General features: G+C 56.0%; 1 protein-coding gene across 6 annotated transcripts in view; it reads right to left on the reverse strand.

Annotated features, from left to right (window-relative positions):
• Crocc (ciliary rootlet coiled-coil, rootletin) overlaps window positions 1–26,315 on the reverse strand; it is a 44,048-nt gene that overhangs the window by 5,043 nt on the left and 12,690 nt on the right. For 5 of the 6 annotated variants that reach the window (XM_028754020.1, XM_028754018.1, XM_028754021.1 and 2 more), the window contains 27 exons: window positions 25,819–26,004; window positions 25,649–25,732; window positions 25,500–25,561; window positions 25,257–25,422; window positions 24,775–24,881; window positions 22,368–22,604; window positions 21,918–22,014; window positions 21,249–21,332; window positions 20,716–20,949; window positions 20,054–20,253; window positions 17,519–17,701; window positions 16,414–16,558; window positions 15,402–15,548; window positions 14,861–15,091; window positions 13,921–14,114; window positions 13,530–13,657; window positions 12,361–12,530; window positions 10,443–10,622; window positions 9,724–9,858; window positions 9,297–9,440; window positions 8,706–8,944; window positions 7,933–8,092; window positions 5,500–5,667; window positions 4,163–4,511; window positions 836–1,005; window positions 610–730; window positions 186–349 (listed from right to left, as the gene is read on the reverse strand). In XM_028754020.1, the coding sequence (XP_028609853.1) occupies window positions 186–349; window positions 610–730; window positions 836–1,005; window positions 4,163–4,511; window positions 5,500–5,667; window positions 7,933–8,092; window positions 8,706–8,944; window positions 9,297–9,440; window positions 9,724–9,858; window positions 10,443–10,622; window positions 12,361–12,530; window positions 13,530–13,657; window positions 13,921–14,114; window positions 14,861–15,091; window positions 15,402–15,548; window positions 16,414–16,558; window positions 17,519–17,701; window positions 20,054–20,253; window positions 20,716–20,949; window positions 21,249–21,332; window positions 21,918–22,014; window positions 22,368–22,604; window positions 24,775–24,881; window positions 25,257–25,422; window positions 25,500–25,561; window positions 25,649–25,732; window positions 25,819–26,004 (4,485 nt within the window). The remainder of the gene's footprint in view (window positions 1–185; window positions 350–609; window positions 731–835; window positions 1,006–4,162; window positions 4,512–5,499; window positions 5,668–7,932; window positions 8,093–8,705; window positions 8,945–9,296; window positions 9,441–9,723; window positions 9,859–10,442; window positions 10,623–12,360; window positions 12,531–13,529; window positions 13,658–13,920; window positions 14,115–14,860; window positions 15,092–15,401; window positions 15,549–16,413; window positions 16,559–17,518; window positions 17,702–20,053; window positions 20,254–20,715; window positions 20,950–21,248; window positions 21,333–21,917; window positions 22,015–22,367; window positions 22,605–24,774; window positions 24,882–25,256; window positions 25,423–25,499; window positions 25,562–25,648; window positions 25,733–25,818; window positions 26,005–26,315) is intronic. The other variant, XM_028754022.1, reaches the window with a different exon arrangement.

Raw genomic sequence — 26,315 nt, forward strand, 5'->3', positions numbered from 1 at the left:
TCTGCTCCATGGAAAGAGCCACAGGCTGTCCCCACAGGCTGTCCCTACAGGCTGTCCCCACAGGCTGTCCCCACAGGCTGTCCCCACAGGCTGTCCCTACAGGTTGTCCCCACAGGCTGCGACTCAGGCAGAGGATCACAGAGAACCCTAGGGCCTGCTCCCACGGGCCCTCCCCTCCTGCCCACCTGGCTGGCTCGGAGCTCGCTCTCAGTGGCCTGCAGGCTCCTCTCCAGCACTGCCATCTGGTCCAGCGTGGCCCTGCACTCCCGCCTGCTACGTCGGACACTCTCTTCCTGCAGTGCCAGCTCTGCCTGGGCCCCGCTCAGCCGCCTGTCTGCACTGCGCCAGGCTGTGGCCACCACCCAGTCCCATCAGGCAAGCCAGGAAAGCCCAATCTGTACCCCACCCTCTCCAAGCTCTGCCTGGACCATAGAGGTCTGTAGGTTTGGGCCCACTGGGGCTGCCCAGGCAAGGTCTCCTGGAGGAACCAGCCCTGAGTCAGGTCATAGGACAGGACTGGGCATAAGAGCCACTAACACCAATTCCCCAGCCTCCCACCTCAGGCGCCAGGAGTGTAGGAGGGGAGAGGGATGCGGAGGGAAGACTCACCTTCCTCGCTCTCAGCTACTGCCTTCTGCAGCTGCTTGGCCCTTGAGGCTGCATGGTCTCGCTCTGCCTCCATCTCAGCCAGCTGTTGACTCAGGGTGCTGGTCTGGGCCTTAAGTTCATCCTGTATCCCCAACAGACAGGCAAGGGGAGGACCTCTGCTCAGACCAACACAGCTCCTTTTTCCTAGGCCTTGGTCTCCCCACCCAGCCATCTTCACCAGCCTCACCCGCTCCCGCTGGGCACTCCGCAGTTCTTGCAGAAAGTCTCGGAGGGCATCACGCACAGCTTCTGGGTCCAAGTCTGTAGGTGCCGGGGAGGCACCAGGCCCTGGAGATGGGGGCTGGGACCGAGGGCTATATTCCAAAGGACTCGGGCTGCTGAGACCATCCCCACTTCCTGGAAGGGAATATGTATAGGGACACAGAAGGCACTGGGTGGTGGATACAGGCTCTCCAGATACCTCCCATATTACAGTACCCATTAGCACAGAGTGAGCTGGGTTATCTTCCTGTCTAGTTACCCCTGTTCTTTTTTTTCAAAATGGGGTTTCTCTGTGTAGCCCTGGCTATCCTGGAACTTGCTCTGTAAACCAGGCTGGGCTCAAACTCAGGAGATCGACCTATCTTTGCCCCTGAGTGCTGAGATCAAAGGTGTGTACCACCACCACCTGACTCAAGCCCATCTTCTTCTTTTTTTAAAAATAAAGTAGTTCTTTTTATTTTATTTACTTTTTTTTTTTTTTTTTTTTTGGTTTTTCGAGACAGGGTTTCTCTGTATAGCCCGGGCTGTCCTGGAACTCACTCTGTAGACCAGGCTGGCCTCGAACTCAGAAATCCGCCTGCCTCTGCCTCCCGAGTGCTGGGATTAAAGGCGTGCGCCACCACCGCCCGGCTTTTATTTACTTTTTTAAAGGCAGGATCTCACTGTTATGCAGACCTGGCTGTCCCAGAACTCACTATGCAGACCAAGCTGTCTTCAAACTCACAGAGAGCTGCTTACCTCTGTCTCCCCATTGCTAGGATTAAAGACACATATCAAACCCCGCTTATTTTTATTGCATGTATATGGGTGTTTTGCCTGCATGTATGTATGTGTGCCACATGTATACCATGCCCATGGAACCACAAGAAGGCGTCAGACCCTGGAACTGGAGATAAGGACAGCTGTGAGCAGCCAAGAAAGTGCTGGAAATGAATCCAGGTCCTCTGCACTCCTTTCCCTGGCTCCACCAGACCTGTGCAGGACGCCGGTCTGCACGTGCGCAGGACGCTGTCTGCATGGCAGCTCTATTTCCCTTGCATTTATGTTTTGCCTTTTTTTTTTTGACAAAATATCTATTATTTGACATGTGTCGCTTTAATCTTTGTTTGCTGTTTGTTCTGTGGGTGTCATGCCTGCACCCAGGGCCCTGGGCATGCTAGGTAAGCATCCTGCCACTGAGATCCCTAAGCCCCTCTCTATTTTCTAAATGGGGGTGGATCTCATTATGTAGCACAGGCTAGATCTGACTTACAATCCTCCTGCCTCAGTCTTCCGAGCATGAAGACTGTAGGTATGCACCGCCATGTCCAATTTTATGCAGTGCTGGGATCAAGCCCAGGTCCCGGAATGAATCAGGCAGGCGCCATGCTGCCTGAGCTGCATCTGGCCACTGTAACCCTGTCAGGTGTGATCTGGGACAGAGTATATCCACGCCCCTGTGCACCTGTCCCCACATCATATCTCTTCCACCACTCACTCTTTCGAGTCCCCAGACTCGAAAGGTCATGTTGAACATGACCTCACTTGGTCACACGGGAATGTGGACCCCACTACCGCTGTCCTTATAAAAGGGGGAGACCCAGATGCCATGTGACCACTAGACTTGTGTCACCATGTACACATGCCACCAGCAGAGGGACTGTGGCCCTCAGCCCTCAGCCCTCTGGCCTTTGAGACAGTCAAACAGATAATTCTGCTTGTTAAGCTGCCAACTGTGTGACAGCTGGCCCACTGTCCCTAAGGAATCTACCAGATGCATCAAATACATACTTCAAGGCAGCCAGGCATGGTGCATGCGTTTGTATTCCTAGCATTTGGGAAGCTGAGACAGGAAGACTTCCTGATTGCAAGGCCAGCTTGGGCTACAGTGAGTTCCAGGATAGCCTAGACCTTTAAAAACCGAGACCAAACAATGTGAACACTGAACCCATATAATCTCACGAGACCACGAGCATCCCTGGATTCAGGGAGTCTGTATTCTCACGGTACTGAGGCTCACCCTGGATTCGGGGGTCTGTATTCTCATGGTTCTGAGGCTCACAGTGCCCACAGAGCAGTCGTGGCCAACCAAGATAAGCAGACAGAAAGCAGTGCTTGAAGCAGTAGCTCCCACTGGCTCCTTCCTGATCTCAGTAATATGGGCCCGCTTGCTCTTCCTATGGCCTCGTCTGTGCTGGGACTCATGTCTGTCCTCAGACTGCCTTACTCACTGAGTGCAATGTTTCAGGGCTGGTCTGCATTGGAGCATTTGTAAGGAGACTCCTTTTAATGGCTGAATACCACTCCTCAGGATGGATTCTGGCTCTGTGTTCACGCTGATGGGTATTTGGCATGCCACTGCCATTTGGCTATTGGGAACAATCTACACAGACCCTGCTGCAGGCCTGTCTACCACACTCCTGTTTGTAGTTCTTTCTGAGTCCACACTGAGCAGTGGGAATGGCGGGTTTCCTGTCATTAACGACTCTATTTCAGCATTTTGAAGAACTGTGAGCTGAGGTACAGTGGTGGCAGTGACCAGCAGTCTCTCCTTCACTTTCACTTTGGCTTGCCTGCTGTAGCTGGACGGAGCACAGGCTAGCACATTCTCTAGTTCCTTCTTACACTCTTCCTACATCTAGACTCTAAGCTTCCTGTTTCCTGCGCTATTCCAGTGTGCTGTGTGCACACTAGGTGCGTGGTGAGGACTGAATGTGTGACTAGTTCTATGCTACTCTGGAAGGTCAGACCCGGCTGTGCCTCGAAAGAGTGTGATTTGGGGACCCCAGGCCTGGTGTAGGGGTGCAGAGCTGAAATGCCAGGCTGGAGATCCATCAAGAAGATGGGATTCCAGTCTGGGGAGAGAAGTGAAGAGCACTGGCTGCCTTTGCTGTTGTTGTTGTTGTTGTTGTTTTTCAAGGCAGGGTTTCTTTGTAGCCCTAGCTGTCCTGAAACTCTCTGTAGCCCAGGCTATCCTCGAACTCAGAGATCTGGCATGGCCACCACTGACCCACCAAGCCAGCTACTCTAACTGAATACCTAGGTTTGATTCCTGGCACCCACATGACAGCTCACAACTATCTTTGGTAACTCCAATTTCAGGGGACCTAATGGCCTCTTCTGGGCTCTTCCAGCACCAGGCATGCACATACGTATGTACATACATACATGCAGGCGCTCACACCAGCACATAAAGATGAGACTCAAAGATTCCGAAAAGGCAAAGCAACAGTAACAAGGCTCCCTAAGGGTCCCAACAGTGAGGGCGAGTGGCCTCACAGCCATCCACTGTGCCTTCCCTGGGTGGACTCACCTCCAGCAGGCGCCTCCCGTGCCGGGGAGCTGGACACTCGGCCCAGGCCCAGGCCCCTGCGCAGGGCAGAGCGCAGGCCGCCCAGCTGGGCCTCGGCCACCCGCCGCTGCGCCTCCACGCCGGCAAGCTCGACCTCCAGGCCGTGTGCCCGGCCCTCGGCCGCACTCAGTCGCAGCCCCAGCTCTGAGGTCTCGGCCCGCACCGCCTCCAGCCTCAGCTCCAGGCTGCGAGCAGCGTCCAGAAGCTTCTTCTCAGCACCACGCGCCTCCTCCAGGGAGCCCAACAGGCCTCGCTCGCGTGCCCGGAACTCGGCCTCTTGCTCCTGCAGCTTCCTCTGCGAACCCTGGAGCTGGGGCGAGGGTAAAGCCGGGAGTTACAAGACCTCCCCTGCCCCAACCACCAGTGTCTTAGTGCTGTCTGCCCTGGGAGGAGGGGAGAGACCGTCCCTTAGGGAGGAGTAATCTGAATTTACTTCTTATCTGTCCCTGCTGTTTACATCTAACGTGCAGTCAATAATGACAGTGATAGCCACATAGTGCCAGGCAGCAAATACTTTACCAAAGAACCCATGATCCTGGGCGGTGGTGGCACACACCTTTGATCCCAGCACTTGGGAGGCAGAGGCAGGCGGATTTCTGAGTTCGAGGCCTGCCTGGTCTACAGAGTGAGTTCCAGGACAGCCAGAGCTACACAGAGAAACCCTGTCTCGGAAACAAACAAACAAACAAACAACCCAAAAAGAACCCATGATCCTTTCACTAATGATGAAAGAAGACAGACCTAAGACTCATGGTCCTTTCACTAAGGAGACAGGCACAGAGAGGTTAAGTGATGTGTCCAAGGCCACACAGGTAAAGGCCATCCATTACAGACTTGCAACACACAGAAAGCTGTCCTCTGGTGAGGAGCCACCTGTCAGTCATCGGTTCCTCAGGAAAGCCCCTCTAGTGAGCACCAGCAGTGTCCTCTCACCAAATCCTCAGACTGCTAGATAAATATTCAGAAGCCCCGAAAGACTGAGTGACCAGTAGACCTGGTGGCTGTATGACACTGGGCAGATGCCTTGACCTTTCTGAGCCTGTCTGGTTGTCCTGGTAAAATGGGGCTAACATTACCTACTCATGGGCAGGCTGCGAGAGAATCAAGCAAGGCTGTCTTCAGAGCCTCCCCACCACCTTTTGGGATCTGCACACATTAGGTCTACAGTTCTTTCGGTTGTTAGTACTAATACAACTGAGAGGGTGTCAGGGGCAGTGGGCTCAGCGTGTTCCTCTGGAGGGAGGGCAGGCATGTAGCAGCCCACCCTCTTCTGGCCAGCCCCCCACCTGCCCAGTTACCTCCTGCTTCAAGGCCTCCAAGCTGCTCTCGCCTTTCAGCAACTTCTGCCGCAGGCCCAGGACCTCTCGCCGGCTCTCCTTCTCTGTCCGCTCGCCCAGGGCCAAGCGGCCCTGCAGGTCTGCCAGCTCCCGGCTAAGCCTGCCATTGTCACTGTCCAGCGTCTTCATCTGTGAACCAGAGCAGGCAGGGAGGCCAGCTGGGCCCTTAAAGTTCTGCCCAGTCCCAGCCCAGGAGGCTCTCGGGATGGACCGACCTAGGACGCAGGCATCACCTTACTTCCCATCCATGGGTGAAGGGGGAGGGGCAACAGCAGCGAAGAGGTTGAGTTGACATCCAACTGATCTAGGAAGCACAGCTGGGAACCGCAGCTCCCAGGGTCTGTGCACTGCTACAGAGTAGCTAGAGTGCTCTGTGCCTAGCTGTTCTATACACGTACACCAACTGAACTAACCTTCATTTGTCCCTGTGTGTCTAAATCTGGTATAATGGAAGAGAAAACAGGCCAGAGTGTTGGAATGACTTGCCTACTACACAGCCCACAAGCAGCAGACCAGGTCTGATCCCAGGCAAGGGGAACATGAGGGTCTATTCTAAGTCCATTTCTTCCTAGGAGCGGTTGGGGCAGGGTCCACCCACCCACAGAACTATAGCAGGGTGGGACTGACCAGGCCTTCACACCGGCCAGGAGAGCCTAGCACGAAGTCCACCTGAGGCCCCTGCATGAGCGGCCTAGGTGGAAAGCATCATTTCCAGGAATATCATCCATCTCAGAGCATCAGTCTCCGGCTATCACATGCTGCCTTCTCTGAGGCCAAGGAGACTGTGTCCTGTTCCTTTGGCCTTCTAGAGTTGGGGAGCCTGAACTTTCCAGTGTGGGGCAGTGCCCAGCACTCAGCAAGCACTTGATTGGGCCTTGCTGGTGACAGGGGTGGAGGTCAAGTCAGAGGTGAGCTCCGCACAGCCTGCAGACAAGCTCAGCCATCCTCTGCCTCTGCAAAGGCAAGGATGGCTCTCTGTTTTCAAACGGTAGAAAATGGTTCAGACAAAACCAAAGGAGACAAAACCAGAGAAAAAAACAGTATTTCCTGACCCACGATAATACATGAAGTTCAAACCTGTGTTCACAGTGTGACTGGAGCACACCCCACGTGTTGGTATTCCATGTGTGCATGTGTGTCTCCCATCTCGTGCTGAGCAGAGATCAACACAAACACAAGCTCTGTGCGTGCTGAGCAGCGTCCTGCCTCAGAGCTGCACCACCAGCCTCTCATGGTTATCTTCCTCTTTAAAAAGTTTACTTTGAAGCCGGGTGGTGGTGGCGCACGCCTTTAATCCCAGCACTTGGGAGGCAGAGGCAGGCGGATTTCTGAGTTCGAGGCCAGCCTGGTCTACAAAGTGAGTTCCAGGACAGCCAAGCTATACAGAGACAATCTGTCTCAAAAAACCAAACAAAAAAAAAAAAAAAAAAAAAACACACCAAACAAACAAACAAAAAAACAAAACCAAACTTGACTCTGTCATGTTTGTGTGTATGAGCGCTTTGCCTGCATGTCCACTTGTGCGCATGTGCCTGTGGAGGCCAGGAGAGAACACTGGATGCCCTGAGACTGCAGCTATAGACATGCAACTGCCATGTAGGTGCTGGGAATTGAACTCAGGTCTCCTGAAAGAACAGCAAGTTATCTTAACCCTGGCGGAGCCATCTCTCCAGCCCCTACTTTCATTTCTTGGCAGTTCTGGGAAGCAGATGCAGGGCGTCATGCTGTAGGCAGTGTTCTCGCGGAGTGAATGAGTTTTTAGTTTTTATTTTGAACAGGATCTCGGTAGGTGAGACTGCTCTTGGACCAGTCTTACGACCCAGGCAGGCCTTGAACCTATGACCCTCTGATCTCAGTCTCCATAGTAGCTGTGATTACATGCCCGCCATGCCCGGTTACTATCTTACAACACTCAGGTAGGCAGAGATGGAGACAGCACACACCATGTAAATGTGGAAGTATTGAACTCTAGGCTGTCTGCTTGCCTGACCCAGCGCCCGGGAGCTGCTCCTTTACTGGTCAGGTCCTTTAAACTGGACAAGATGCTGGGCCTTCCTCTAGGAACACTTAAGTCTGAATGTGACCCAGGGCACAGAGGTTCTACAGAGGTTCACAGGTGAAGGAGCCCTCAAAGCCTACAGTAACCCCAGTAAACACTCACTGGTTTATCAAGTTGGACTTTTGGTGTACCCACTTCTTTGGTTTGCTGTGGGTTCCCTTCTGGGGTGAGCTGGTGTATGTGGGGGGTGGTATTGCGTCTCCCCAGAAAAAGTCAACCACATGAGCCATGCATGAAGGGTGAGGTCAGACGAAAGGCTTTGCTTTCACACACAGTAGAACTGGCCTCCCGTGAAGGGTGCTGCTGGCCAGAGCCTGAGGAAGCCAGGGACTCACCTGCCGCCTAAGCTCCTGCAGCTCCCGCCGAGCCTCCAGCCGGGATCGCTCCACCTCCTGTAGCGAGGCCCGCAGCTCTCCAGCCTCCTTGGCTACAGACACTCTAGCCTCTTCCAGGAGGGCCAGCTTCTGTTCCTTGTCCTCATTAGCAAGCTTCAGGCTGCAAGGCAGAGGCTGTCCTCGGACAATAGTTCTGTGCTCCAGGCTTGCCCTGCATCTGAGTTGCTCTGGCCCCATCCTGCCCCAGGGTAGCCTAAGCCCACAAGGCTGTCCTTGCACTGACACAGTACTGCTGGGGACAACAGTCTTGGGAGGGAGAGAGAGGCACAGCAGTGACTAAGGAGGAGGCTCAGTTTCCAGGATGACTGACAAAGGGAGGCCTGAGTATGACCCAACCTCTCTGCTGTCCATTCTCTGTGGTAGGTGAGCCACCAAACTGACCCTGTGCTAGGCTGTGCCATCTCCACGTGCCTCACTTCCCTAACCATGGGGTAAAGTGAGGTCTGGGACAAGGTGCCGCAGCCCTGTGGGGGACGGAGGGCCCTTTCACAGATGTTGTCTATCAGATACCATCTGCCTGTCAGGTATCTACATTACAAATCATAACTCTAGCAAAATCACAGCTATAAAGTAGCAAGGAAAATAATTTTATGGTTGGGGGCACCACACCATGAGGACGTGTACTCAAGGGTCACAGCCTTAGGAAGGTGGACCGCCACTGAGTCAGGGAGTGGGGAGCAGGCAGCAGCCGGGCAGTCCCCCGCAGTGCTCACCTGATCCTCTCGCTCTCAGCCTTCTTCACTGCAGACCTCAGCTCCTCGTTGGAACGCCGCAGGGCCTCACGCTCCTTGCTGCCCTCACTCAGACTGCGCCGCAGCTCACTAGCCTCCTGGCGATGGGCCTCGGAGCTGTCCTGACCGTCCCGAACCTTGCGCTGAGCCTCCAGCAGCTCCCGCCGCAGCCCATCTCGGGTATCCTCCAACAAGCGGAGCTGAGTCTTCAGCTCTTCTGCCTGTGGGTCCAGAGTGGGGTCAGGGTCCCTCAGGCGAGGGCCATGGCAGGACGGGCTTGTATGCCACCTCCCTCCCCGGCTAGGGGATTCTGTGGTCCCAACAGTGCCCATGGATCTATGGTGAGTGGCTGACCTCGGTGACGGTGTGGGATGAGGTATGCTAGACTCAGCAGTGCATGAACCTGAGACAATCGATGAGTTCCCCAAACCTCCCTTGCGAACATCGCTGCTTAATGACGGTTCCCTGCTCTGTGTGAGGCGGCCACTGTCTGTCCTCACGCAGGAGGACCCCCAGGGTCAGCCCCAGCACTCACAGCAGCACTCTGACGCCAGGACAGCAGTGTCTGCTCACCTCCCGCATGCAGGCCTCCCGCTGCCGGCCCAGGCTGCCCGTCTGCTCCTGGAGTTCTTTCACCTTCTGGGCATGGGCCGCAGTGGCTTCCTCCAGCTGGGCCCGGAGGTCTCGAAGTTCAGATGTCAGGGCGTTCACTGTGTTCTGAAGTGGCCAGGATCCTCACACGTAGTCCTGACGTGGCCCAACACCCACCCCGCTGCACTACCCCTCCCAGGGGCCTAGCACACCTCTGTGACTTAACGCTGACCTCTCTCTACTAGTGGTCTCACCAGGGAGGAGCTGGCGGCTACTTCCTTCAGTTGGGAGTACTGAAGGAAGGGCTCGCCCTTCCACACGAGCCTCTTCAGGGCTTCCACTCTAACAAGCCCCTGCAAACCATGCTGGCTTCCCCTTGGACACAGGCCCACCCAGGCTGCCTACTTACCCGGTCCTGTTCCTGCCGGCTCTGGGCATCTCGCTTCTGTCGTTCCATCTCCAGAGAGATGGCAGCCAGACTGTGCCGGGTTCCCATCAACTTCTCCGACAGCGCCGTCTTCTCAGACTCCTTCAGGGACAAGGCCTAGGCAGAGGCAGGGACGACAGGACTTGGTGTGTGGCTGGTCCCTTCTCCTAGCCTTTGCTGGCGCTCACTGGCAACACTGGCCGTCCGTGGGAGCAGCAAGGGCAGGGGTGCCTGTGCACTGTAGACCTCTGCTAGCAGCAGCAGCAGCAGGGCCTGATGTGGGTGTGTGCTACAGATCTAACGAATGCTCCAACTTCCCCGGGGCGAGGACTTCCATGAGTCTCTCGTCACAGATGAGAAAGCCACAGCTCAGGGAGAATGTGACTTGCCCAGGGTGACAAAGCAGGAGATGATTACAGTCTGTCCTGATCCATTACCTCACAGAAAATCAAGAATTAACTATCAGAAGGATCAGCAAGTGTCTGTAGGCACAGCCCAGAGGCATTCAGCCTGCGCCAAGCGAAGAGACAGCTTGCCTTGTGTCACCCGTCACTGCCACTGCGATAGGCCTCTAACTCTCCTGTCCTGCAGGTGAAAGCTGAGGTCCTGGAAGAAACTGGCTGCTTCCTGCACGCCTAGCTGCTGGGTGGGGTGTGCTGGGCAGAGGTTGGGGAGGCCCAGAGCCCCCCAGGCTCACCGACCTGCTGCTTCTCACTCTCGGCCAGGAGCAGGCCCTCATCCCGCTCCTGCTGCAGCGCCGCGATCTCCTCACTCAGCTCCTCCTTCTCAGCCTCCATCCGCGCCAGCAGCTCCTCCCGCTCCTGCTGCAGCTGGCCCTGCAGCTGGGCCCGCTCTGCCTGAAGCTCCCGCCATGCAGCCTCCTGAGGGCCAAAGCAGGGCTGTGTGACACACTAGGAGGGGCCCAAAAAGCCCCTTGCGGACGTTAGGTCAGAAAAAGGCCCAAATAACCCAGAGCTAAGAGACACGGAGGGTGACTAGGTCACTGCAGGGCAGGGCAGTGGAAGCCATGCTGAGGTCACCTCAGGTCTGTGAAGGCAACAGGGAAACCCAGCGGCCTGGGCTGGGAACAGGAATGGCCCTGGGGAGGATGGTCAGCAGCCATCCATGGAGAAGGACGAGCACTAGGCCAACAGGGTAGTCTGGAGGCCCTGAGGAAAGAGCAGGCTGAAACCTCATGGAACCTCATGGTGGGATGGGTCACGGTGACAGTGGGCCAACGCCAAAGGCAAGGTCACTGGGCCTGACCAGGTGAGCTATGGCACTGAGGGTTAAGGAGACAATGAGGACCTCCAAGCCCAGGTGATAGACAACATGAATTTTACTTTCTAAATTTTAGATGTATGTGTGAGAATTTGTCTGCATGTATGTCTATGCACCAAGCACATGCCTGGTGCCTCTGGAGGTTAGAAGATGGTATTGGATTCCCTGGAACTAAAGTTATGGATGGCTGTGAGCCATTGTGTGGGTGCTGGAAACCGAACCTAGTCCTCTAGAAGAGCAGCAAGAGCTCTTAACTGCTGGGCCATCTCTCCAGCTCTGTTCAGGCAGCTAGAGGGTTGTGTAGAGGAAAACAGGGCTTGCTGCAAAGAACTCTGGGACCCAGACTGGCAGAGAAGCTGAAGAGAATACAGACTTGTGGGCACTGACAAGGCCAGGAAAAGTAGGCCCAGGGGCCATAGTGCATGGCTCACTGGGAACATGATACACCATGGCAAGGACAGCTTTCTCAGGGTGAGAGCATTGCCTGTCCCCTAGAACTTCCTGAAGGGTGGTGGGTGAGGCCCCTCTTCAGGTGCTGCCCTGCCACCTGCTGGCCACATGTGGTAAGTTCCACCCAAATCCATGGAGGTGAGGGCAGATCTCTCTCACCACTTTATGAATCCTACAGGGAGAACATGAAACTTTTGGAGCTGCCCTGTCCAGGCTGTTTCTAGAGGCCCCTGTTCTAGGGATCACTCTGTATAGAAGATCCTCAAGGAACAGGAACTGACAGGAAATTTACTAAGCACAGGTGGCTATGCTAACCCCTTCTCAAGACCCCATAGCAATCCATCCCTGTTTCTATGGAAGGGAAAAATGAAGGCACAAAAACCTTATATAGCATCAGTGGAGTGAGAGCAAGATCAGCAAACTCAGGAAATGCAAGCAGACCCGGTGTGCATGGCACGCCTGCCCTGTCAGTCCTGAACCTTAGCTGGTGAAGTAGAAACATGAAGCTTTCCACTGCACTGTTTGCTTTGTGCCCTGCCTATTCTGGAACTATGAAGACCAGGCTGGGCTCAAACTCTGAAATCTGCCTGCCTCTGCTTTCTGAGTGCTAGGATTAAAGGTGTACACCACCACGCCCTGGTTTCTGCTATTCGATACATTGTCCTTGCTCTGATGACTGGGTCTCCATCAGGTTTGGACCTGGTTTGGGGCCTGGAATGCTACATATTTGATAAGGACAACTTCCCCACACACCTTCTCAGCTATCTCCAGAGCCTCTATGGCAGGCATCTGTTTCACAGATGTGGAAACTGAGGCAGGGCAAGACAGAGCAGCGCACAGAGACAGGGAGACTCAGAGCCCTGCCTACTCCTCCCCAGCTGACCAAACCTTCTCACGCTGGAGTCTTTGAAGATCCTCCTCATGGGCTGCCCGCTGCTCCCGAAGAGAGGCCTGTGCCTCCCGCTCCGCTTGCACTAGCTTCTGGGTCATCAGCTCCTTGTCCAAGGCCGCTTTCTCTTCAGCGGCTGTTACCTGCTGCCGCAGGCCTGCCAGCTCCCCTGCACAAGAGGGAAGGATGGCAGGAAGGCAGGGCTGAGTCACAATGTCCCTCTGGGCCAGCAGACTTGGGCTGTATGAGCCACATGGGCAAAATCAGCAGTAAGAGGGCATCCATGGCACCTATCCTGAGTTCCTTGAGGAAGCGGCTCACTCCCTCTGCATAGCCGTTTCCCACCTGTCTCACGGGCGGGCTCACTGGCTCTGCTCTCCTCATGTACAGGGGACAGAATGGCTGATGAGAAGGGCGTCATAGGGGAAGGATATCAAGAATACCGTCACCCTGTTACCGACACGCTTGCTGGGTCAGTCCATACACACTAGCACATCACAGCACTTGAGGGATGTGCTGGTTTAACTTCATCCTCACCAAAGGTGATGCTCCAAGACCAGTAACCACTCCCTCCAGCTTTGTGGAGTGTCTCCATTAGGGACAGCGCCCCTCACTGAGGGACAAAGGTATGTCCCACCTGGGTCAGTAAGTACATCGCCCAGGTGTGAGCCCAACAGCACTACCCTCCCTGGTCTCTCTGACTCGAGAGAGTCACTTTCCACGACCCCAGCAGGTGCGGGCAGCGCTCCTTTGCTGAGCTGGAAGGACCAAATACAGAGCGTGGGGAGTGTGGGAACCTTGGGCTGGGACCATGAGAGTCACAGCAGCAGCTGATGGTTTCCAGAGTTCTCTAGGGACCTCAGAACCCTCCAGCCTCCCTGATGACGAAGACACAGCAGCCACAGCTGGCACTGTGCCGAGGCCTTCATAAGCTCCTTCACCTCATCCTGACAACAGGCTAGGCAGGTGGCCATTCCCCTAGCTCTGGTGTCAAAGGAACCTAAACTCAGAGAGGGAGGGGCCTGTTCAGGGAGCCATATGACAGCTCTGGATAGGAACCCAGGCCAGCCATAGCCACACACCTCACCTAGGACTCCTAAGCTCTGCTTGACCCCCCAGTATCCACAGCTCAAGTCCAGCACAAGCCCCAGGACCCAAACCCTCGTACCAGTCAGGCCTTCCTTGGCCAGCAGCAGGGCTTGACTGTCAGCTTCTAGCTGCTCCCGGCGGGCCTCCAGCTGAGCCAGCTGCCTCTGCACGTCAAACAGGCTGCTCTCCAGGGCCTCCTTCTCCAAGCTGTAGCACATAGTCCCTGAGGCCTTGGGACTCAGCCTCCCCAGCCCCAGGAAACTGTGAGTCTTAGGGTGCAGCCAGTAAGGGCCAAATGCCAGCCTACCTGCCCAGCTACACCCAGGCTCCCTGGGGAAGACCACACCTGAGCGAGGCTGCACTGGTTAGCCTGGCTCCTAAGTAACTGCTCCTCTGGGTTAACCCCAGGGTGTGGCTGGTCAGGGTGTGGACCCAGCAGGGCCCCAGCAGGGAGCACACACGTTCCTTACCGCAGGCGAATGGCCTCCTCTGACAGGGTCCGGCCCTCCCGCTCTGCTGCTGCCAGCTGCACGGCCAGGCCGGCCCGCTCCTTGGCCATGGCCTCCTTCTCCCGGGCAGCGCGCTCCAGCGCCTCCACCTGCCGCTGGGACTCCCGCAGGGCCTGCTCCAGCTCCTGGTCCCGTCCGTTCAGCTGTCGGGAGAGCTGGCCGGCCCAGAGACTATGAGCAGCAGCCCTGGCTACTTTACCACACAGCACTCTAACGTGGGCTCAGGTTGAACACAGGCTCTGCACTGGTGTGCCTAGGCAAGCCCGAGCCTTTCCTAGACCTCCAAATGCACACGTGTAAAAACAAGGGCCCCAGTCACTCACTCTGCCCAAAGCTCCTGAGAAGCTGAACACAGCAAACGGTAAGGAGGGCAGCTGTCCACTCTGAAGGAAGGACCTGGAGCTGCACCTTCCTCCCAGGAGCCCTGGACCGCAGGACACTGGCTCCACTACAGGGCCTGGAGCCCTGAAGCCCTGGACCCTAAGCTGCCTTCTGGCTATGTGGTTCCAGTCTCTCAAGTCCCTACTTTCTTCATAAGATGGATCTTCACCAAGGCTGGTCCAGAGCCAGCTCTCCTCTAAGTGACAGAATCTTAGTCTCAGAGATAGACAAGTAGCCCTGGCAAGTAGGGTACAATAGCTTTCTCAAGGCCCTTAGCTAGTAGAGGTGAGATACGTATGAACCCAGCCAGAGGCAAGAGCTTGAGCCTGTGGGTTATCCCAGAACAGCCCGTGCACGGCCAGGGGACCCTGCCCACACATCTGCGTGGGGCCCAGCCCACCTGGGCCCCTGCCCACACATCTGCGTGGGGCCCAGCCCACCTGAGCCCCTGCCCACACATCTGCATGGGGCCCAGCCCACCTGAGCCCCTGCCCACACATCTGCGTGGGGCCCAGCCCACCTGGGCCAGCTGCTCCTGCAGATGGCTGCGCTCGCTGCGCAGCACAAGGAGCTGCTGCTCCAGCACCTCCCGGGCCTTCTCAGCCACACACAGGGAGCCCTCCAGGCCCTGCCTCTCCACCTCCTGCTCCAGCCTCAGCTGCTCCAACCGTTCCTGCTTCTCCACAGCCAGCGTAGTGGCATGCTCTGCCTGCTGCTGGCGGCCCAGGAGTGCCGCCTTTTCTTCCTCTAGCTGTATGGACAGAGATCTGGAGCAGCAAAGGGGCTCTCCCAGGACCAGGATGCCCCTCCATCCCACCAACAGTCACAGTCAGTCAGGGTGGCACTCTAGGGTGAAGGAAGGGTGTCCATGGGGTTGAGAACCAAGCACCAGAATAGAGCAGGGCTCCCGGAGCATCCTTCTATGATGTGCAGGACAGAGATACAGAAAGTCAGACAGGATGAAAGATGGACAGCTGAACAAACAGGGTAAGGGGTGGAGCCCCAGCAGGCCTCTGCAGTGGCTTCCTGTGGAAGGGACCTGGGGCTGGTGCACAGCATACCTGGGCAATGAGACGGTTTAATTCCAGCTTGTCCTGGGCGAGACTCTCATTGAGGGCACTCATCTTGGACAAGGAGTCTCGCAGGGAGGCCTCCTCTGCCCTCAGCTTGGTCATGGAGAGTTCCAACTGCACACGGCCAGCCTCAGCCTGTGGGGACAGGGAAGCAACAGAGGGGGAAGAGATCCAGAAAAGCAGACCTTGGCAGACTGGGTTGGGGCCAAGGAGAAAGAGTTGACATTAGTCAGGCAATCCCCATGAAAGAAGGCTGCAGTTTGGGGGCTATTTGGAAGAGCTGCCCAAGAAAGGACCGAAAGGCAGAGCTGGGTCAGAAGAGACTCCAGTTGCGCCTAGGGTGCCATCATGTAGAGCCTAGGCCGCCAGAAGTGGGGCAAGCACCTTTCAAGGACTCTCAGGACCATGACCCCAACTTCCTGAGTCCCAGGACACATTTCCACAGAAAGGATCCGATGACCCTGCGCTTCAGGCTCTGGTCCCTGGAGCCCCTGAAGATGTGAGGGTCTGTGGCCTAGGTCAAAAGTCAGCCTGTGGGCTAGGAGCCGGCTCAGTGGGTAAACCTCCTGCCGCTCAAGCAGAAGGACATGAGTTCACGTACCAGCTGTATGCAGAATTAACAAGTCTAATCCCAGAACAGTGAGGGCAGACGAGAGGATCCCCAGCAGCTAGAGATCCAGCTAGGGGACGACACACAGCAGGGGACAATGGAGGGACTTAAATAAGGTAGAAAACATAGATGGACACCGAGGCTGTCCCGACTTCATAAAAAACGCCAGTGTACAGGTGCTCGCGTGCTCACATGCAGAGAGAGAGGGGGAGAGAGGAGGGGAGGAGGAGGAGGAGAGGGAGAGACTTAAAACACAGGAAGAAACAGGTAAGAATAAAAAGTCAGTGTCTATCCAGAGGACGAGCTCGACAGCACACTCAGCCCGCAGCCTGGCGCAGGCTGGTCTGGCCTGTGGGAAGAACCACAAGTCGTGGGGCTGATGGCACTCACCTTGGTCAGCGCCTCGGCCACCTCTGCCTTCTCTGTCTGCAGCACATCCCTCTGCAGTATGGCGCAGCTCAGTGCCTCCCGCACCTCTACCAGCTCTTTCGTCAGCCCTGAGCGCTTCCCTTCCAGCTGCTCCAGCTGCCGCTGGCTGTAAGATGGACTCCTGTCACTCCACTGCTCTGTACCCCACAGTCTCAGGACACTGAGCCCAGGCAAGCAGGGCACTGGTAGGATCCAGAGGACAAGAGCCTGTCCCACAAGGACAACCTAGCCCACAGGCTCAGCTGTGACTCTGGGAGGCAACTGTCACATTTGTACGGTGCCCCGCAGGAGGTAGCTCAGATGGCGCCTGTGGCCTCCAAGGCTTCAAGAGCAACTGCCCACCCACTACACAGTGCTCTAAGCATGGCCACTGCCTGTGCCTCAGAGACCAAACAGTGCAGGGTGAAATCCTAGCTCTTCTGCCATCTGTGTACCCTGGGGCAAGTTTCATGACCCGCCCCAGTGCCTCAGTTGTACTATGTATAGAATGGGGCTGCAGAGATGACTCAGCATTAAGAGCACTGGGGATGCCTCCAGAGGGCCCTGCTTGGGTTCCTGATACCCACAGGGTGGCTCACAACCGTCTCTAACTCCAGTCCCGGGGATTCAGCACTCTCTTCTGGCCTCCACAGGCACTAGGCACGTGAGTGGTGTACAGACAGATATGCAGGCCAAACACTCATGAACATACAAAAAAAGTAACATAAAGAGACAGCTATCCACAAAATGGAGAGAATTCTCTCTAAATCATGGAGGTATGTGGGAGGAGTGGGGGCTCAACAAGGAAGCCCCCGTGCTTAGACGGTCTCTGGCACTCTATTGTTACTGCTACTGTACGGTTTTGTTCTTGTTGAGACAGGGTCTCTCTACCTATCCCTGTCTGCCCTGGAATTCACAGAGATCCTCCTGCCTCTACCTGGTGTGCACAACCATGCCCCGTGCTTTAAGTTTCTTAAATGAGAATTATTAATCTTTGTTGTTCTTGTCCCCTGAGCAAGTGCGTCCCTCCTGGGCCCACAGTGACTGCACTTCCTAAGTCACCTGGGGAGCGGGGTGAGCAGCCCACCTGCGCTCCAGCTCTCGGCGTGCCCGGGCGCCCTCCTGCACCGTGTCCTCCTGCTCGTCCTCCAGCTGGGTATGCTGACGCCTCAGCTCCTCCTGGGCAGCCTGTAGCTTTTCCAGCTCCTGGCGCAGCTCCTCAGCTTGCTGCTGGGTCACCTGCAGGCTGTGGGTCAGGTTGCCCTTCTCCCTATAGGACAAGCAGGCAGAGGAGAGAGTTTCTGAGGCTACTCTCCCCCAGGGGTGGTGGCTGGACTGACTACTCTGACCACCTCCTCTGTCCTCCAGGAAGCCTTCCCTAGTGATTTCAAACCTAATTCACCTCATTTACAAGACCCAGCACTGAGAACCTGGGTCTCCTTCTCCCCAGCCTGCATACCTATAGCCCCAGAGGAATGGACGGAGATGCTGGTGTCACCTATAAGCACCTCAGCAGGTAGAAGAGGCCAGAGTCAGGTTCTACAGACACACAGGCATCAGTGGATGGCCAGGAACCACCTTGTCATGAATCACCCTCGATCGGACAGAGCTAGATCTGTCTGGATCCCAGGCTCCCGTCTGCATGAAGTGGCAGCATCACACAGTGTACCACAGAGAAAGAAGCCACTGGGAAGGCCGAGGGCTCACAGAGAATGGCCATCTTCCAGCTCCATGGCCATGAGCACGGGCTGGCTGGGGTCCCTAAGTCAGGCTGAGGGCTGCCCACTCTCTACACAGAGTGCCAGCCCCTGGATATGCTGACGGCTGCCCACTCTCTACAGAGTGCCAGCCCCTGGATATGCTGAGGGCTCCCCACTCTCTATACAGAGTGCCAGTCCCTGGATATGCTGACTACCAAGGTGGCAAACAATTGGTATCATGACATTAAGAGCAAAATGCAAACGAGGATCTCATCATAGACACAGTTATGCAAAAGGCCCGGTTCCTTTCCATGGAAGGAAACCAAAGGCCCAGTCAGTCGCAGGTGAGCCCCTGCCCCCCCCCCTCCCCGCCATTCTCACTCAGGATGTGAGTCTGGAAAGTCTTCCAGCTGCTGTGTGACGATGACTCTGACAGACACACACGAGGAGGGATCACAGGCACAGCACTCAGCAAACAGCCCAGAACACAATAGGTATACAAGTGCACGTGCATACACACACACATACACCCCTACTGTGTGTCCATGCTGCCAGGACTATAGAAGGCAAAACCAGAGCTCTGCCAGGGTCAGGGTGAGCAGATGAAGATGGGGGGGTGGGCTACACTTTGAGTTCACCTCTATTTTCTTTCTCCCTTTCTCTGTTTTCTTTTGTGGTTGCTTTTCCAGACAAGGTTTCCCTGTGTTCCCTGGAACTCCCTTTGCAGACCAGGCTGGCCTTACTATGTAGCCCTGGCTTGCTAGGAACTGCTATATAGCCTGGGCTGACCTCAAACTTGAAACAATCCTTCTGCCTCAGTGTCCTAAGTGCTGGGTTACAAATATGAGCTACAAGTCTCTGTTTTTTTTTTTAGAGACTTATTTGTTTGAGACAAAGTCTCACTATGTAACCCTGGCTGGCCCAGAGCTCCCTGTGTAGACCAAGCTGGCCTTGAACTCACGGAGATCTGCCCACCTCTGCTTCCCAAGTGCTGGGACTAAAGGCATGGACCGCCATGCCTAGCTTTCCTGTTTTTATTTAGGAAAAGCAAATTTAAAAAAAACAACAAAAAATTTAAAAACTACCAGGCAGCTAAGGGGAAAATAGGATAATGTGTCATTAAAAGAAATTTTATTACATTTGAATTATTTCTGTGTGTTGTGTGGGGTGTGGCACGGCACACGACTGGAGATCAGATGTTAACATTGGTGCATGAGTTCTCTCCAGGACACGCTGCTCTTGCTGAGGAGCACTGGTTCTCAGCAGCCACCCTGGATGGCTCACGGCCACCTGTAACTCCAGACCCACAGGCATCCAGCTGACAGTGCTGGCTTCCGAGAGTGCACATGCCTACATGCGCACACACGAGCTCACACACACATACACACACACACACACACACACACACACACACGAAACCTTCTTTTAAAAAGTCTTTACCAGGGCTGGGCATAGTGGTGTATGACTTTAATCCCAGAATTTATGAGGTGGGGTCAGGCAGATCTCTCAGTTCGAGGCCAGCCTGGTCTACAGAGTGAGTTCCAGGACACTCTGGGCTACACAGAGAAACCCTGCACTGACAAATAAATAGTTAATTTTTAAAAAAACTGTCTCTAGGACGCTGGGCTGTAGCTGAGTGGTAGTGTTCTTCGCTGGCATGCACCAGGCCTTGGGTTTATCCCCAGCCAAGAGGCAACCAACCAACCTACAGTAAACAGTTCAGAACAGCACTGAGAGCAGAATTCTAGAATGGTCTATAGCCACATGTGGTAATCAGGGCCCCTGAAATGTGGCTAGGGTAACAAATGAATTTTTATCTCCTTGAAAACTAAATTTTCCCTGCTGGCTGGTGGGAACCGTCGGGCTGAAAGGCCTGGCTGGCTAGGCCTAGCACCTTCTGCTGGCCCCTAGGTCCCCCGCACCTGCTCAGGAGCTCGTTGGCACTGCGGAGGCGCTGGGCCTCGCGCTGTGCATCCTCTTGGGCCTGGGCTGTGGCTGCTGTCTGGTCCCGCAGGCGCTGTAGCTGCTCCTCCAGGCCACGCCGCTCGCCCTCACTGTCACTGAGCTGCTTGCGCACGGAACCCAGCAGGTCTTGGCTGGCTTCATAGCGCCCACGCATGTCCTGGGATACGGGGGTTGTGGGGTCTGGAGAAGCCCACTCACTCTCTCCTAACAGCTCCATAGCACTGGGCGAGCCTGGGGCAGCCGACATCACGCCTCCACACACCCCTGTGCCCCCACCTCCCTACGTCCCCGGGGTCTGGCAACCGCCCAAGAACACCGGCCCCTAGACACTGACTCCACCCACAAAGGCCCAGGCCCCGCCCCCTTGTGGCGTCCCGAAGCCGCCCCCCACCCTCTGGTTCCTAAGCTTTCTTTATCCTAGGCTCAGATTCCTCTTTCCAGACTTGTCTGAAGGTCCTAGCTCCAAGTTTTATCCCCTTTTCTTGGGCTCTAGCCCCTTTTCTGAGGCATTGCCAGCCATCCAGGCGTTCCAGACTCTGGCTCTTTCTAGAACTCTCTATCAGCAGCTATTTCTCAGGGCCTGGGCCCAGCCCAGCCCCGCCCCCGGGTCTCTGGCTACCTGGACCTGTAGCTGGCGCTTGTGCAGGGCACAGTGGATCAGTGTGAGCGTGGAGGAGTCAGAGCAGGCTGGGGACAGGCCTCGGCGCGGAGAACGACCTCGACCCGGGGAGGAATGCCGCGGTGGAGTTGGGGTCCGCTGGCCACAGAGCCCGCGCAGGCTGCCGTCCGAGGTGTCCGCAGTGCGCTCTGAGCTGCTAAGCTGGACGCCACTCTCAGTGTCAGATAGGGCAGCCTTGGGGGAAGGAGGCAAGAGGAGTAGGGGTTAGCTGCTCACAGGCATGGGCGAGGCGACGGGACACTTCCCACAAGCCCCTTTCCCCAAGAAGCCTTCCTGAGTCTGTAGCCACCAGTGTGCAGCCTGCCAAGCCAGACCCTCCTGCTCACTGCCCTTCAGAACCCTCCTGGTTCTCACAGGGGCTAACTGCAGCAAGCAGGGTGAGCCAGTAGAGGTGAACAGGCCCCACCCCCTTCCCGTTCACCCCAAGGCTCCAAGGCAATGTCTGGCCAGCCCTGTGTGGGCTGTCAGCATACCTGTGCCAGGTCCCTCAGGGTCTGCTGCAGCCCCTCTCCATCCTCAGTGTCCAGGGCTGTCTGCTCCTGGAGCCGCAGAGACTCCTAGTGACAAGACAGACTGGTCACAGTTATGCCAACATATGAAGTTGCTCCTTCCTGGTCCCCTCAGGTGGCATTTATGGGCATACTTCACAGGCCTGCTGTCCTCACTATACAGATGAGGCCCAGCGACACACAGCACTCTGTCCCAGTCATCTGGGGTAGTGAGGAAGAGCCCAAACTGCCCTAGCAGGCAGTACCCTGGGGTGTGTGTCTGCTGGGGACGAAGTGGTCTGCCCCTGGGGGGGGGTGTCTGCTGGGGACACAGTGGCCTGCCCCTGGGGGGGTGTGCCTGCTGGGGACGAAGTGGTCTGCCCCTGGGGGGGTGTGTCTGCTGGGGACACAGTGGCCTACACCTGGGAGCCCAAGAGGGGATCTAAGTACTACCTCCCTACATACTGAACTGGAGACTCTTGGGCTTTCCTCAACTGTGTAACGGCTTGTGGCAGGGGATGCAGAAGGGCACAGAGGAGGGGAATGTCACTGTGCTAAGCCTGGCATGCACTGTGAGGACAGCACCTGGTCTGGATGGGACAGTCAACGTGGCCCAAGCAGCCCGGCCATGGATTTGGCTGGCGTTCAACTCACCATGGCCTCCAACTTGTCAGCAAGAGTCCTGTTGACCTGGTCCTTCTCTGTGTTCTGGTTCTGAAGGTGCTCCACAGACAGGGCCAGTTCTGTCACTCTGGAGGAAAGGGCAAAAAAGGTGAGTCAGGGATCTGTCTGCCTGTCAAGTTCACCAGCCTGTCTGTGTTTCCTGAAACTCAACAAGGACCCTAGGACCTCCCTCCGCGGGTCTGGGACCTGGAGTAAGTCGCTCCTTGCCTGGCGACCTCTGGCTCTTAGGTGAAACATGGGAATGCGGTTGCAGCTGTCTCTCATGAGAGCAGTGGGGCTCACCCAGGAGGCAGGAGTTAGGGGGTCATACATGTCATCAGAGGTCAGACATGGAGCCTCCCCAGGGAAGGGCCCAGCCCTGGTGAACATGCTCCCGAGGCTGCAGGGGAGTCAGCTGTGGACGGGCCTGCTACCACCCACCTGGCACTGAGATCGGCCTTGTCCAGGTCACTCTGCACCTGCAGCTGGGCCAGGTCCTTCTCCCGGAGCAGCTTGGCCTGTAGCTGCTCCTCCAGCTGCGCCTGCAGCAGCTTTTGCTTCTCCAGAGCCGCCTCAGCCCTGCTCTCAGCGCGCTGCAGGCTGGCGCTCAGTCCCAGGCCCACCTCCTGGACAGCCCGGGATGTCCGGACTAGTTCCCCTCCCAGCTGCAGCAGGTCCCTGAGGAAGAGCAAAACAAGGGGGTGTGGGGGTGGCCCCATGTACAAATCAAAACTGCCCTGTGACACTCTCAGTCACTATCAGAGTAGGGAAACAAAGTCACATTGTGTCCAGTGGGAGTGAGGCTGTGGGGAAGCTGGCCTGCCCCACACAGCTGACGGGAGGGTAAGAGGGTAGGCCCAGTGGAAGGCAACTAGGAAAAGCCCTTGGCGTCTATGACACTTCTTCCATAGGCCCAGCACAAGGCAGAGGCAGGTGGGTCATGTGGCACAGCAGAAGTGGCAATCCTGACGATACTGAAACATCCATCAAAGAAGAGATATCACTGTCAGACAAGTGATGGCAGATCCAGTCAGCAGGTCTACAGCCGAGCAAGACCAACAGGGAAGCTACTCCTGATGGGTGCGCCTCCCAGGAAAGCAGCAGATGAAGAAGGCTTCTTCAAGGACAGCAAAGCTGAGCCAGGTGGAGGCACAAGCTTGCCACTAACACTCTCAGGCGGCAGAACAGGATAGTAGCATTGCAGGCTAGCCTGGACTACAGAGTAAGAACACTCCCTCCATAAAAAGGGGGTGGGGACAGTGAGATGTTCTATGTGTAAGGGACCTGCTGCCAAGTCACATGACCTGGGTGGGCTTGGAGACCTACATGATGGAAGGAGAGAACTGACTCACAGAAGTCATGCTCGGTCACCACATATATATATATATATACATACACACACATACACACACGTATGCACGCACGTACACACACATACACTAAAAACAAACTGGAGAAGCAATGATAAAATTATACAGAGTATATATACCAAAAGACAAAAGGGGTGTGTGACAGACAGACAGACAGGAGTGGAGTAGGAGAAAGCTGCCTTATTTGCTTTACAAACTAACCCAGGAAGGCGACATAAGAAACTGGGTGTCCTCACTTGCCCTGAGAAGGGGAGGGGTCACATTAGAGGGAGGGCAGACTTCTCACCAGCACGGTTTTGAAATGGAAACCCCAAGTATGTGCCCTAGTCAAGAGTAAAATAATGAGGCCAAGACAGGAGGGGTTCTCTGTGAGTTTGAAACCAGCCTGAACTACATACCAAGCTCCAGGCCAGCCAAAGCTACATACGGAGATCTTGTTTCCATGCTAATAAAAGCCAAGGCCCACTTTAACGTCCCACTGTGTCCCATTCTCTGCAGGAACTGCACTGCTGAGCATCCACCAGCAGGGGGCAGGAGTGCCACACAGAATTCTAGCTAACACGCTGTAGGTCCGACACAGTAAACAGACATGGGCCCCACGACAGGGGCCTCCTGTGTGGAGGACACTGTACTGCTGGGGGTTTGAGTCTCCCCAAGAAGACAGCAGTCTGCGATGGAGCCACAGATCTGTGGCAGGCTCACATAAACACAGGACAGCAAAAGCCAGACTCCGGGAACCCCCGAGGACAGACGCCGCTTGCTGAACAGATAAAAGACTTAAGAGACTCAAAGAAAAAAAACCTTTAACCAGGCATGGTGGGCGACACAGACCTGTAACCCCAGCACTTGGAAGAACAAGATCCAAGCACGAGGCTGGGCCACAGCTCAGTTGGTAGAGAGCTTGCCTCACTCATGCAGAGCCCCAGGTTCAATCCCCAGCAATACATAATCCTAGCACACGCCTGTAACTCCAACACTCAAGTGGAAACAGGAGGAACAGAAGTTTAAGGTCACTGTCCTCTGTACAGTGAGTTTCTGGACAGCCTGGAGTACATAAGACCCTAAGGAAAAAAGATTAATGCCTGCCTTTAATCCCAGCAGCAATCAGAAGGCAGAGGTAGCTGGATCTCTGAGTTTGAGGCTAGCCAGACCTGTATAGTGAGATGACATCTCAAATTAAATCATATTTTGTGAATATTTGTGGCTTCTGAGTCAAACAAGCTATGAAGACAAAAAGGCTTCAAGTCTGAACTCAGCTACTCTCTGCTGTGTGACCTGAGAAGGTCACTCAACTTCTCTGATCTTCAGTGTGAAATGGGGGAGTAGGAGACTTCCTGCCTCAGAGTAGCACTGAATGCCACGGGAAGAACGTAGTCCAGCTGCGCCCCAGCAATGCCTCTTCCTGCCAGCTGCCTCTGCATCCCCAGAGGCAGCCCGGGGCACGACGCACCCCATGCTCCCCAGCAGCCAGGCCTCACCTCTCTGTCCCCATCTTGACCTCGCTGGCCAGCCGTCGGAGCCCCATGACCTGCCTCCAGAGGAGGAGCAGGCGGCTGTGCTCGCTGCTGAAGTAGGCATTGAAGGACTATGGAGAGAGAGAGAGAGAGAGAGCGCCGCTAGGGTCACTGCTGCATGCCTGCCCCAGGGCCCTGCCACCACAGCCTAGGAGAGGATCTGTGTCCCCCTGAGAAGCCGAGAGCACCCAGGCCCTGAGACCTCCCAGCCGCCAGGGTGTGACCATGACCATGGACCAGTCACTAACTCTACATGTAACAGTGACAGAAAACTTCACAAGGAATGGAAGAAACGGCCAGCCTGGCCCAGGGCATGTGGGACCGAGGCCAGCTCTCCCAAGATGGCTGGGTGGGAGCACTATGGTCAGGCTCCTGCCCCTCTCCAGACTTGACTGAACCTTCTGCAAGGCCGCCCCTGCCGTGCCCTCCCTCCAGCACCCGCTCACCTCTTCCTCACGCCTCCACACCGCCTCCCTCTGTTCCAGCTCCTTACAGCTGCGGGTCCAGTCACTGGTCACCTTGCGAATGTCCTCGCTCAGAGCCTGGTTGGCCAAGTTTGCCTGATCCAGCTGCTCTCTCAGCATGGCGTTCACCTGGGCCAGGCTGGCACTTCTGGGAGAGGTGGGGGAGTTCAGTGGGCACTTGCTCACCTGTCTGGAGGGTACCCTCGGGCTATCCCACACTCTCACCTCTGCTGTTCCTCCTCCAGGCGCAGAAGAGCGCTGTCCAGGTCCTGCCTGTGTTCTGTGATCTAGGGGAGCAGGAGGGGAGTCAGGACAAGCAGGAGGCGTGAAGGTCCATTCCTGGTCCGTCCTGTCACCTCGGTCCTGTCACCCACCCTCAGTTGCTGCTGCTCCAGCTCGGTGGCCCTGTCCAGCAACTGCTTCTCCAGATCGGAGCACTGCTTCTTGTACTGCAGGATCTGGTGAGGAGCGGGAAGAGTGTGAACCCAGAGGTGAGGGCCAAGTGAAGTGGGGTGAGGGCAGGGTGGGGGTGGGCAGCCCTGACCTTGGCCTGCAGCCGCTGCACTAGCTGGGCCTGCCGCTGCTGGCCCTCCTGGTAGGCCTGCAGCTTGCGCCGATAGGAGGCCTGCTCCTCCTGCAGCTGCCTCCGCAGCTCCACGCTCTGCCGCACCAGCCCCCTGGGCTCCTGGGCCTCCAGCTCCCCAGTCTCCAGCCGCACAGCCTGCTCCAGCTGCAGGGAAGGGCCCTGCGTGAGAGTCCTGTGCCTCCTGGGATGCAGGCCCAGGCCTCTTCAGGAGACACCAGACTGGACCCAGACCCACAATGCCTTGCAACCTGATAGCCATGCACTCCAAGAAGCAGTTACAGGCAGGTAGGCCCAGGATGTCATGGACATGAGCATACAGATGAGCAGGCATGGACACACAGACAAGGCAATGCATACAGAGGTTCACAGAGCGTGGCACTCAGATAAGACACGCTTGGGGACATAGTGCAGACATGGGCACTCAGATAAGACATGCTTGGACACATAGTACAGAC

Source organism: Grammomys surdaster, unplaced genomic scaffold (assembly GCF_004785775.1).
Source record: "Grammomys surdaster isolate TR1022 unplaced genomic scaffold, NIH_TR_1.0 125977, whole genome shotgun sequence".
In the NCBI taxonomy this organism is placed as follows: Eukaryota; Metazoa; Chordata; class Mammalia; order Rodentia; family Muridae; genus Grammomys; species Grammomys surdaster.